Source organism: Lathamus discolor, chromosome 6 (genome assembly GCF_037157495.1).
Source record: "Lathamus discolor isolate bLatDis1 chromosome 6, bLatDis1.hap1, whole genome shotgun sequence".
Classification (NCBI taxonomy): Eukaryota; Metazoa; Chordata; class Aves; order Psittaciformes; family Psittacidae; genus Lathamus; species Lathamus discolor.
The window spans coordinates 63,302,271-63,315,795 of record NC_088889.1 but is presented as its reverse complement, the minus strand read 5'-3'; the positions used below and the strand labels follow the sequence as shown (position 1 = coordinate 63,315,795).

At 37.8% G+C, this 13,525-nt stretch overlaps 1 protein-coding gene across 1 annotated transcript in view; it reads right to left on the bottom strand.

The window, feature by feature from the left end:
* WT1 (WT1 transcription factor) overlaps positions 1-13,257 on the bottom strand; it is an 84,521-nt gene extending 71,264 nt beyond the window's left edge. The window contains exons 1-3 of the mRNA XM_065683245.1: positions 13,182-13,257; positions 12,700-12,775; positions 12,154-12,257 (exon numbers count right to left, since the gene is read on the bottom strand). Coding sequence (XP_065539317.1) covers positions 12,154-12,257; positions 12,700-12,731 — 136 coding nt within the window. The 5' untranslated portion in view covers positions 12,732-12,775; positions 13,182-13,257. The remainder of the gene's footprint in view (positions 1-12,153; positions 12,258-12,699; positions 12,776-13,181) is intronic.
* Between the last annotated feature and the right edge of the window lie 268 nt (positions 13,258-13,525).

The window sequence follows — 13,525 nt, the reverse complement described above, 5'->3', positions numbered from 1 at the left end:
TCATTACCTCATCTGAACTCCCACATAGCACAGACCATTAAATCACACCAAGCTATACCTGGATTAGTCTCAAGTATTCTGGACATCAAACACAAAAAAGTGTTAGCACGCAGTTACTGTCTACAATGGATTCAATTTTTGGTGAACAATAGTAGAACTCATTACCATAGTCTTCAGGCCAAAGAAAACTCATGGCAACTGACAACTATTGGAGAAAGCTTTATCATCTCTCTCCCATTTTACAGATATGGAAACTGAAATTCAAAGGCACCAAAGTCAGGCACAGAGAAATTCATCTGCAACTAAAACCAAGCAAGGTTTACATGCAGTAATGAAAGTCTGCACAATAGGGTTACATGAGATTTGAGTGTTATGCAGGCTTGCTGCTTGGTCCTTCACTTTAAGTCACTATAGAGCCAAAATAAAATGAAGAATTTCTGAGTCCCAGCAACCTTATTTCTTTCACAAAGGGAAGATGCTGCTTATTTTTATTTACATGACTTTGATTTGTGTTCTTGCAGAGGAACAGCAGAGTGAAAGCAAATGGTACGTTTTTTCACAGAAGAAACTAATGAAGTTACGGAAAGCAAATATTCTGTTCCACAGAAGGCTCCATCTGCCTGCCCAACCCAGCCATACTTCTGAGGTTAAATGATGCAAAGATAAAAAACTCACTTTGTGAAACAAATGTAAACAGCAACCCAGATGCTCTCATTCATATTTTGAAATTATTGCCATCAGTTCTGTGACCAACACATTTTACAGCTTGAGAATTTGCAACAATCATAAATTAGGGCAGTAAGAGAGAACTATGTATAGTCCTATAAATCTTTGAAAGGGTTTGCTTTATTTATATTCCAGTTGGGGACCCTACCAGAGCTCTAAAGTTTATGAAGTATTAGAATCCAGTAGAATATAGTCCTCAGGTCTTTCATTTCATATTTCTGCTTGCCTGGATGATAACTATATACTTGCACTGCTTCACAAGTTCTCACTCAATGTAAAGAACTTTGCCTGTCTTCCAAGCAGAACTAGGGCCACCAAGGTGCAAAAAATTGTGCAAACTTAATATAAACCAAGATTATGTCTCCAGGGAAGTGGAATAACCCTTTCTTCTCAAAGGCTTTGTGTATTCCTCTTGGCTGTCACATGAGAGCAAAGTAATAAATGAATCTAGAAAATAAAAGTTTCTAAGGTCACCAGTTATACATAATACCTAAGAGCTAAATTAATAAGCAGATTCCCTTCGAGGGGAGGCTGTCCTTCTAGGTGAAAAGTACTGACAAGACATGGGGAGGAGAACCTTGTTGCTCCATAAACTTTATTCCCTAGCACCTATCTTGTGTACTAAGTAATATGCAACACCCTTCACTTTCCAGAATCCAACATTTGCATTTATCCTACATTCACTCTATAGAACTCTTTTCTCTAGGAAAGGTTATATTTAATGATATTAAACTGTATTTAAAATATTTGTGACATCTGTCAAATTAATTTTAAAAAATTCATTAGGGTCAGTGTAACTTTAATAAATATGAAATTAATAGCAAGGGCTTTCTTTTAAGGTTATGTTAAAATAACATTTGTCTGAATCTGACAAAATCCAGGGAAATGCCTACAGTCACCATTTGTCCTTAAGTTCTTTGTGCTTCCATAAGGAAGGTGCTAAACAACCTGTATTTTTTTATTCATGTGCTGGAGTGGAGGAAGTGGTCTCAGGATTCAATTTAGGGTTCTCAGTCAGGCAGTTCAGCTTCGTTTGGCTTACAGCTCTCCTCGGGCAAGGTACTAACTATTTGGACCCCTCTTTGTAAATTCCGGAAAACATGTAATTCTTCCAACAGCTGTTGTGAGGCACTGTTGTCATCCGTTAATGGCTGGAAGGGGATACACCATGGCAAAATACTCTTGCTGTCTGTACTGCTGGCAGTGCTACTGGGGCATACCGAATCTAAGTTTTAAATTTAAACCCAGCCTTCTGGAGTTCACTTTTTTCCTTTTCTGCATTCCTTATCTTCCCCTCACGAAATTATGTCTTAGAAATATACCTTCTCTTGGTTCACAGAAAAAGACATGACAAAATTTGGACCTCTGCATCGCAACAGTCAGGATCACTAGAGAATGACATTCTCCTTTCAATGGATTTCTGTATGTGCAAATGAAAACACAAAAAGCCAGAGGCAAATTAAATCATATTAAATCTGAGATAGTTTTGCAATTTGCCAAGTCAATTACTTAATCAAAAAAAGCTCCACTGCACAGTTTTAATTTGGAATGTTCATGCTGAGTACTCCTCATAGCTCAGTATTTTGAACACAACATACCAGTGTCTTCAAGGACATATGACTGAGTCCTCCCTCTTTTAGCTAAACTGAAAACAGGCAGACAGGTAAAATCCTTTTTTTCCAAATTAACATGTGACTCTTTTCCCAATTATACAGAAGAAGCCATTCTCACAAGGCTTTTAAGAGTATCTTAAAATGGTATTTTTGTACTTAGATCTTAGTGACAAGAAAGATGAACCATGTCTCAGAATTTATTCAGCATTGCTAATTAAACTCATTCCTTGAGGCCTGGGAAGCACTAAACCACTGGAGTGAAACAGCGAAAATTAGTGATTTGAATAGAAGAATCACAAACTTTGGAAAGAAAACATTACCCATCAGTGGAGCTTACAAAATAGCTCCTTACAGAAACTAAATAAGATAATGAAGGTGAAGTCAAGAAAAACAACAGCTTTTAAAAGTCCTCATATCTTATTTTCTACAGAGCACAACATAAAATAGACTCAGTGCCACTAAAGACCTTTACCATGCATATATACATTTAACACAAAAAACATGCAAGCAAGTTTTATAGGCCTCGCCTTACCATTCTGCACAGAGAAAACAAACATTTTCTTACCAAAACTATTTTAAAAGAACCTTAATGTGAAATTAACCTTCAAGTATTTCCAAGTACTTGAGTCCAGATTCTGTCCCTTTAAATTTTGTCATACTTCACTTAAAAATTAAAAACTTAAAAGCATAAAACTGTTAACTGAGATGTTTCAGTTCTACCATTAATGTTGAAGCTCGGTGAAAGATATATGCATCATTCCCAAGCTCCTGCTGTAGAGCCTGGGGACCAGCCCTCGATGGCTCTGCTCCTCCAGTTCTCAACAAACGAAGCACAGATAGGACAATAATAATAGCACCACCTCTCAGGATAATGTGGAGCATGAGTGGCTATTGCATCTGAAAGTCCACACTAAAGATAGCAAAGAAGAAGCCTTCAAAATCATGTCACTGATGAAATGTTGGATTTAATTCAAAGGTTATTTTCCTGATGGGAATATCACAGGGATGATAAGACGCTGCCTCTTTAAAAGGCAAGGTGATGCCAATCAGCTGGTCAGGTGTATCTCATGTGTATACAAGGCCAGGACTTCTAGTAACAGCAGCTAAGCTTGGACCTGGAGGGACCAAAGAACTGCAAAACACGAGCTGCTACAGAAGCCTCTCTCAGATTACCATGACACTCCACTCTTCCTTGTAAGTTGGTCATGAGAGATTGAGAAGATTGTGATTACTCAGCACAGTGCCACTCTGTGACCCCTGGTGTCACTCCCAAATTCTGCTGGGACATTCATGCAAATGTATATCCCACAGATGTCAGAAAGCAGCTATGAGGAAACCTGAATCATCACTGATGGGTATGGAATTGAACCACCGTAAGTCTCACAGTGGGGTTAGAGATGCCCTCTGCTTCACTAAAGAACGAATACATAAATGTCTGTAGCTTATACACATCTATTACAAACCACATTCCAGGACTTTACAACTTGTCTGTAGACATCTGCTTCAGGGAAGATGTGATAAAAAGTCCCAGTCTTCTATTGCATTCCTTTAAGAAAAGGGGGAAAAAGAACTATGTGATTTTTTTAGAGTAGTAAACAGATGTCCTTGGTGATTTGATCCAGTCAGCTGGATTGTTCTGGGTTTTATAATGCTATACTGGGCTACAGTGGTCTGAGACGCCATCCATCTAGCAAGCATTTGCAGCTTGCCTAGCAGTTCCAAAAGTAGAGATGCAACAGCAAATGTGGTGCTTAAAACCTACCCTCAGAGCAAAATGTAACCTGCTGTTGGCCAAGGGTAGTAGCCGGTTACTGGTGTCACTCTTTTGGACAAATCCATAGAATTCATGTTTGAACCATGCTCTGGTAAATTTTTATGATGCTTCTCACAGGATTTTCTCCTATCTGGAGCCCTCAGTAACAGCAAAGCCTCCCTCCAGTTACCACTGTTGGACTCTAGCTGTTCTGCATATACAGGCATCTAGTCTTTTTACTATAGTATACATGAATCTATACACTCAGAAGCCTATTATTTGAAACAAATCATCTCTAAGAAGAAAAGAAAAAACTGTTTTTTTTAGAAAAAGGTATCCAGCTTACCAACAGGGCTCAGCTTTTAGACATAAAACCACACTGATATATGAAACCACAATACAAAACCCATCACTTTCATGACAAGAATATTACAGCAATAAAAGTGCATCAGCTCTTGAAATCCTGCACTGTTTGGTGATCTGCTCCAGTGAGGTTCCGCAGAGATCCATTACCTCTAGAGGTTATAGTCTGGATCGAGCAGCAAAAACACAGAAATGTGATCTCTGTCAGCCTTCACACAACACTTACAAAACTAACACACACTGCAACTTAACTAACTACTTTTGTTCAAAAACATCAGATGACTGAACATGCACAGCTATATAATTACTCTTTAAGCAGATAGTTTTCTTGGTGATTTGGAAAAGTGGGAGATCAAACGTAAAACTCCACCAATCCACACAAGGCATCTGATACAGAATCCAGCCAAATGCTAATAGGAGTTAAAACAAGGAGGTTGTAGCGAAGGGGGGGGGTCAGTCTTTCTTCTCACAAGTAACAAGCAATACCACAAGAGAAAATGGACTTAAGTTGTGCCAGGCAAGGTTTAGACAGGATACTAGGAACAATTTCTACACTGACAGGGTTGTCAAGCACCAGAACAGGCTGCCCAGGGAAGTGGTGGAGTCACCATTCCTGGAGGTACTTAAAAGACATGTAGATGTAGAGGTTAGGGACATGGTTTAGTGGTGGACTAGGTTAATAGCTGGACTTGATGATCTCAGAGGTCTTTTCCAACTTAAAACAATTCTGTGATTCACATGGTTCCTTGAAGACATTTCCCAGACAAGAAGAACAACAGGCTATAGTAAACTTAAAAACCCCCAAAAGAGTAACACAAGTTATGCCTAAGTTATAGAAGCAAGCTAGAGCTTTTCAAAAACTGAGATTTATCATAAAAGTTGACTCTACAGAAAGGAAAGAAAACATTACAATTCTACATTATTTATTTGAAATTCATAGCTCATACATCATTATATACTGTAACTTAAAATAAAAAAGTTGAATTACAAAAACTAGAAGTGTATTTAAACAGTTAAGAAGTTTCTGAACTGTTCTCTTCCCTACAGAAAGACATTCTCAGGTTGCAGCTACCCTGAAAAAATAATTTTCCATCATCTGAATACTTTTAAAGAAAGTATTTCTAACCCAGCAGCACATTAGTATGTCCTTGAGGACAGAGCAAGACAAATACACATCACGTATCACTGTGCTCTTAGAATTAAACAGCAAGGGAGAATAATAATGGCAGTGTAAGTCCTAGTGAGATGAATTCTTCAGCAATGGAAAGCTGCACTGTTTTAGAGATACCTCTGCTCTCTTGTGAGAGTTTTATACAAGAGTAACATGCTGTACTGCTGGTACCTTAGAGAGGGATATATCCTTCAAAACCTTTTCTTCAAGACAACTTATGGGACCTTTTCTCAAAAAGAGGGTCAGAGCCACAGCCAAATGATTAGAAGTCCGAAAAGATTTCTTGATGCGGAGAGACAGTCATGAAAGGGACCACAGAGCTTAGAGAATTGTTAAGTAAGAGGGTATTCAGCAAATGCAGGTTAAATAATGAAAGATACAGAGAAAACAGGCACTCTGTATTTAGTCTGTATTATAACTGACTTTTAATGAAACTAAAGTGTAACAGCACATAATTAACTAGTGAAACCCCTGGCTTTTATACGGTTGGAAGACGAATCTAGAATATTGTGAAAACCAGCTTCCCAGTTGTTTTGGAATAGCTATTTCTCAATACTTCTCACAAAACATCTTTCACTCTTTAATAAAATTGTAATTGAAAACACTATAAAAGTGGTGTGATTCCATGGATCAGCTACAGATCTCTTACCATTATGATTTGGCAATCAACAAGAGATTATAAAAACATTAAATGTTTTATTAGAGAAGAGAATTATGTTTATATTTCATGGCATGCCAAACAGTGGCTGAGAAGAGATGAGGAAGAAACTTTCCACCCATTTCCCCTGCCTTCCCTGGACGTGTTCTGACAGCCTGGCCTGGAGTTCTATCCGTCATCCTCCAGATCACCTCCCGACAGCCAGATCAGATCAGATGCAGCATGCCAAACTCTGTGACACATTATGACACTCCTATGTGACCATGCTAATGCACTTGCAAAACTGCATGCACTTACAGAACACATTAATGAGGTTTTCCTTAGAGACTTCCTCTTCAAATTTAAGATTACACCCACTGTTTACAGTGTAGAAGGTCACCAGAATGGAATTTAACTATCTTAGCCATTTGAAAAACATTGCAATTTCTTGGACATTTAACAAGGTTTCCAAAGATTTTATATGGGTCAAAGGGAGGGAAAGTGCTTCTAAGATACTTTTTAAGATAACACTTCCATTCCACTTAAAATGGAAACTGCCTTTCTGACACCTAAAGCTGCCGAGTTCTTGATCTGCTTTTCTTCAGGTAGAGAATCCATTAAGTGATGAACACCTTCTCAAAGTGGTTTATGTGCTTTTTACACTTTATGCACATGGCCTCAGATACTTCCAGCTGCTTTGGATGCTTTTGATGTGTGATTCATTCATGGGCCCTTGACTGCAAGAACAGCAGAGTACACAGTAGTGAGAGGTAAAGGCAAAGCACACTGAACGCTCATTACTCAGTCTGTGGATCTGGGGGCATTATTCTGGCATCTGAGGGAGTTGTTGCAGAATTCTGTGATTTTTTTTCAAGGTGCTTTGAGGAGCACATGGAACAAAAGCCCTCGAATTTTATGGAAGTACTGTTCTTCTGAGATTCATTTAAAACAAATTTAAAATCCTGAACTTCCTATCTTGCCTGCTCTAACAGCAACATTTTCTCTAAGATCATCACCAGACGACTAGAAAGTTTTGTTTACCTTTCAGTATACTCAAACAAGATAGATTCCGTTTCAGGAAGATGGTGGGCTTGTCAGGGGAAGTGCTCATTGAAAGATGCTTTTATTTTCTCAGTAGGAAAGGCTTTCCAGAGTGTTCGGTGGTGTCAGAAGAGAAGGTTGATAGGAATAAATACATGTTCAGATAGCATATATTCGTTGAGTGAAAGTCTAACTTCCCAGTTACAAAGCAAGCACAGAACATTCTTTAACTTTGCATTTCATCACTGAATCAAAGACAGTTTAAAAAGATAATTCCTAAGTAAACTGGAAAAAGGTGAACTGAACTTCCTAAAACCAGTGCAAGAATGATATCTTTTTTCAAAATAAACTCCAGAGCAAAAGGAACAAAATGCTCCTCTTAAAATCCCAAGCATCAAGTTCTTTCTCTGAAGTTCAAACTAACTTCTTCATACGTCCTTCTTCTTATGAAATTGATACTTAGTAAACCATATTAATTTGTTCATGTCTGTTTTCAGCGGAGACCTAGAAAGACCAAGCTCATTTGCTTTGTGCAGCCACAAAGGGAGATCACACCATTTACCAGAACAGAAATAATTTTTCCTTATTATAGTGCAGCATGCTGGTTGCTATACTGGCTGCCATTACTAGATGAGAAATAAACTCATTTCTTATATTATTCCTTCCCCAAACCACTGTATTGTAGTTCTGCAATACCCAAGAATAACTAAACAATATTGGTTTTATGTATCTTAATTGTCCAGTTGGTTGAAGAGCTTGGTGACTCCTAGAGAAAGTGTGGCAATGGTAAGGAAAGACCAAAGGATAAAAAAATTTCCATAATAAAGATGGTGTTTTGTAGAGTGTGTGACAGAAATCACACAAAAAAATCATTCCACAGAAATGTTAAAAACCTTTGAGATATAAATAAGTCATTTAGGCACAGCTTTATGTGAACTTGAATATGATATATGTGATTTTTTATACATATATGTAAGTATATATCCCAGAAAATCTGTAGATAATGTACAGAAATGATAACTATCACTGCATAAAAACCACTTCAGACTAATGAAAAAATCTGAACAAATCCTGAACCGCCCAAGAAAGAGTACACAGCTCTGACAGATCCCTTAGTACAGATGGTGGGAGTAAAACATATCCACATGATAATCACATCCTCGCCAAAATTGAAAACGTATGTGAGAGTCATGGTGGTCTTGCAAAAATATAGACTCATAAACGATTTCTTGATTTGGTGTCATCATTCATTTCTTTCATTTGAGGAATCAGTTTTAGTAGGCCATACAAAGACTGATGGCTTTTTCATAAAAGGATATTTTATGAAATAGTGAAATGTAGCATATTTCTACCTGATAAATGCAGAGACCTGTAAACTTTGAACCCACACTGGCCTTTGTTGCTCATGACCCTGTTCAAATGATTTATTTTCTTTTAACAACTGCAGTCTGCAGGAGGTAGAATATACTGTGTAGATCTTTAATTCTGTTGAAAATTGAACAGTTTAAACAGAATGGCTGACATTAGAAGACCCATTACTGAAAAGTCATATTATCTGCATTTCAGTATCCCTTTTAGGGGCAATATTTATGGTTAGAGAAAACACATCATTTATAAAAACAGCCTGGTAGGCTGCTGCAGAGCAATGGAGGAGCTGGCACCCTTGGCCCCACATCAAGGTGTCTGGAGGACGGGATCAAAGCTAGGGATTCTGGAAACCTGGCATCTGTAAAGGTATAAAACCAGGAAACTTGCCCATAGCCTAGACGAACATCTCGAGGGAGCTGAACGCTCCCCACCCTTGAGAAACATTTGGATTTCAAAGATTTAGCAAATTCCAAGGAAATAATACTCTGCTAGAATTTGTCTGCCATCTCTCAATACAATGGCAGTTTTATCTTTCAGTTACATGAATTCAGGTTTTTTTACCCTTCCCTTCACTGCTTTTTATCTGTATTTTGTCAATGGGCAACAAAGTCTAAAGCATCATAAACATCCTTCCTACTCCTTGGTATGAATGTCCATGGAAGGTAAGCAGATCAGTCCTCTTCCATGTGTAGGGAAACATTACCTCAAATCCAAAACATTTTGCATACAGAGAGGCCAACCTTGTTTCACAATAGTGGGGACTTCTATCAGGTAGTTTCCAAAGCAGCATGCCACACTACTGCTCTACGAATCTTTAGATGACTGGCCTACAAAATCTTAGCAGGCTTTAATATGTATCTCTGCATTATTGCATAGCGGCCAAGATTCCATCTTATAAAATTAAATTGATACGATCAGAGAAATTAATAATGCTTTTTAAAATTCTGTTTTGAAGTTACTCATTCATGAAACAAGCTTCTTAGGTGAAGGAAATTCTGTGTTTGTGAAACATCTCATGAATATATGGTGCTGTAATAAAAATAATAAATGTTTAAAGCTCCCCCATTTTTCTTTACTCTTAGTTATTAGAAATAAACCTTATGAAACAGATAAAAGTACTACAATTAATCCCTCCTCAATATAGACAGTGTGTACTACTCTTTTCAGTACAAGAGAAACTGGCTTTGACTAGAGCAGCAACAACTGGCAAACTGATTTTATAATTTTGATTTATTAAATATTAGGAAATAGACTTTTTTAATAACAACTCCATTTAAGTATTCATTAAAATGGAATTAGTAAAAGCAGGGCCAGATTCTGATATCCATATTCTTGTCAGACAGCATTTTATTACAGAAAAGTCTTACTGACATGAGTGGGATTACTTGTAAAAGACCATTCGGTATGAGTGAGAACACAGAGCTAGATCCTACCAGGGTACAGAAGACCACTGATGTTTTAGATGCCCCTCCCCAACCCCAAAAGTACCCCACACACCCTTCAGCAATGGCTGGAGCCATAGGTAATTATATGCCTGAGACGCCTCATTTATGCTGGTACACATCAACTCATGGATCTCACCAACATAAACTTGGACTCACCTTGTCCCTGCCCCAGGTATATTGGACATGAAACATATATCTTCATCTTCATGAAATAAATAATTCCCAAAAGCTGGTTATTTAGCTTTAGACCTTATGCTAGGTATTTATTTTCATAGCTGTTTCAGTCTGAGCAAGTTTGACCTTAAGAATGCATAGCACATGTGGCCATAAAAAAGCACTACGAAGATGAATTTTGATTTATAAGAAAAATCACTCAGAAAGAAAAAAAATGGTGGGCTACAGTAATGGATCTTATTAAAGGCTCAAGATGGCATACTCTATTTCTCTAGATTATACAGCAGAAAGGAAGACCATCTTGCATTTTTGTTTTGTACACTCCTGATTTAAATATATACATAAAGAAATTACAGTAAACTCTTGTGATGGTGCTGGGTAAAAAGAACTGGCTTAGTTATAAATACTATTGATAGTCAGAAAAAGCGTATGTGTTTTTCCAGACACAACCCCAAATGTCTCTCAAATTCTGAGTTCTAGCACCTGTACTATCTTTCTTTATTCAGTAATCTCTGTAACGAGCAGGGGAGAAGGCTGAGAAATGCGACCATTATGTAGAAAGTAGTAATGGATGAGCAAATGGTGAATACCCTAATTTATCTTTTACTCAAAATCATTTGGCAACTGATTTTGGAAAATAATCTTTAGTATATACTCAGTAATTTTATATTTTCGTTATATACACAGGTCATATGTGGAATACACTTCTACTCCTTGATCGGGTGAACACAGAATTGGTACCGACAGCAAATACTTCACAGTCTATTTGGTGTACATAGAGCCCTTCTTCCTCTAAAAGGCTGCTGTTTCTGAAAAATGCCTTAGCAGAAAACACATTTGCCGATAGAAAATGTGGTCAAAGCCAATTTGTTTAATTCTTTTGTAAAATCTAAAAAAAAGGTCTATTTTTGTTTGCGACTATAATTAGTAAACAGACTACTTACTATTGTTTTACTTTGGTTTAAAAACTAGCCAACACTGAAGGATTCTATTAAATAGTTCTCAAAGGTCAGACTTGAAAGCTTAAACTTCAGGTTGTACTGAGATAAAGGCACTGTGCTTTGCAAAGTTATGCTATTACCCTGGTTATAATCTTCACTGACTGCAGAAATAATTGCTTTCCTTAAACAAAAAGGAAGTCTGATTCTAATTTGCTATCTAGATCTACATTCTTATATTCTTTTTATAGATTTCTGAACAAGTTATCACTGGAAATCTTCCTTCACTCAAACATAAGTGAAAGTTTTATCTTACTTCAGACATCGCCAAAATAATTTATGACTAAGGAAACAAAACCTTTTGTCTCACAATATATTTCTTTGCGACAGCTGTGGTATTTCACTGAAAGCACAAAAGCTGTGACGGTCTGGACTGCAATCAACCATTTTTAATAGGAAATTTTTACAGACTTTTAATAAGATCTCCTAACATAATTTATGGGGAGAGGTTTTGAAGTGAAGAGGCATTGTTTGGCAAAGTGTTCTTCCTCTAATCTCAGGAAATTTAAATAATCGAGTGCTCATTTCCTCTAAACTTAAGATTTCTCCTAAAAAAATGGTTAAGAATAACACCTGCTACATTAGCAGCAAAATAAGTGCATTTAGAGTCCAAACAAAATACATTTCTAAAGGTTTTTCAAAGGCAAAATTAATCATGGCAGAACCAAATATTGCTAATAATGACACAATATTGAATTCTACTTCTTCAACTCAGGATATTTAACAAATGCGTTGAATGAAGAGAGCATGCTGGTCAGAATAAATGCAGGTATTTTTGGGGGAGAATTAGAGTAAGTGGGCAAATGCAGAGAATTTACAGTTTGTAAGAAAACCAGACAAGCACTTGAAAGTTACTGTACTTACTGAAGTTATCCAGAGTTCCTCCAAGTACAGAGCTTGCCTGGAAGAATAAGGACAACAGGCTTCCTCCTGAGATCTCTGATATGTCTTCCGAGAAGAAACTTTCCCTTTAGTGTCAGCCAGAAATAGTGAAAAACCAGAAACATAAGTAGGAAGCACATTTTTATACATCGATAAAGCTAAGCAAAGCTCCTGAATCTGAAACAGATTTATTTTTGCTCATTGGGGTTTTGATTGAAGTTCTGAATTATTTTTTAACCTGAAGAACTTATTGTCCGTAATTCTGTCTAAAAGTAAAAGCTGACTTAATTGTGTTCCCCCAGACTAGGTTTGAACTTCTCTCCCAAAGGACAGAAAAGGAGAGGGAAAAATCTGTAAAGGAAGGACTTAATAGACGGCTCAGGTACAGTCACACTACCCGGCATTCGCCCAGGTCACTGTGTGCCCAAGACCTCAAGAGGGCACTCAGCACAAAACGTACTACAGTACAGGAATGAAAAGGTCTACAGCTGTCATCAGCCAGTTTTCACAGTAGGCAGTTATCCTTACCCAGTTCTCCAGAGAGTCACCTCATCTTTCATCTCATCACTACAGATACCGAGGTGTACAAAAAATATAAGAAACACTGAAAAATAAAAATTATATGATCACAAACTCTGTACTTCATTTCTATAGTGAGAATCTGTTTCATCAATGCTTTCAACAAAAAGTGGTTAGTTTCTAAAGCCAACTCTAAACCCTTTACTTTCAAAAGCTGTCTGGGGATTTCAAAGAGCTACTGCCTCCATAAAGACTGCTTTTAAAGATGTGCCACCTGGATAACTTTGTTCTTTTCAGTCACTATCCTCCAAACACGCAGGACAGAACGCCACTTCTGCAGCCTGCACCTCTCTCTTTCTCTCCCTCTGGTTTGCCTACAGAATCAAAACAAAACAGTTTACAGTGGGTGCCAGCCAAAATACATCTCTTTCTTTCATTAGCTGAGACTTGGATGTTTCTTTCTCCATGTGTATACATACAAACATACATACACAGTCCCACACCCCTCAGCCATTTGTGAAACTGCAAGTGACCTCCTTCGGATTCCTGCTGTTGCCTGTCCGTGAGGCGCCGCTCCACTCCAGCCTGCAGGGCAGTGCCTGTCTGAGGCTGGGGCTTCCCAGCCCTACTGCACCCACCCTGGCAGCCCCCGCTGGAGCTTTAACCCCATCCACGCCCCGTTTCTGACCTGGCTTCACAAGCTGCAGACAGGACTATAAACAACTGCCTCATTTCCACAGAAATGTCATCCTTCCAATTAAACTGAAACCCATTCTTCCACTACATCCTCTTTACATTGGTAGGTTCACAAAACACATACTGCCCCCTTTATATT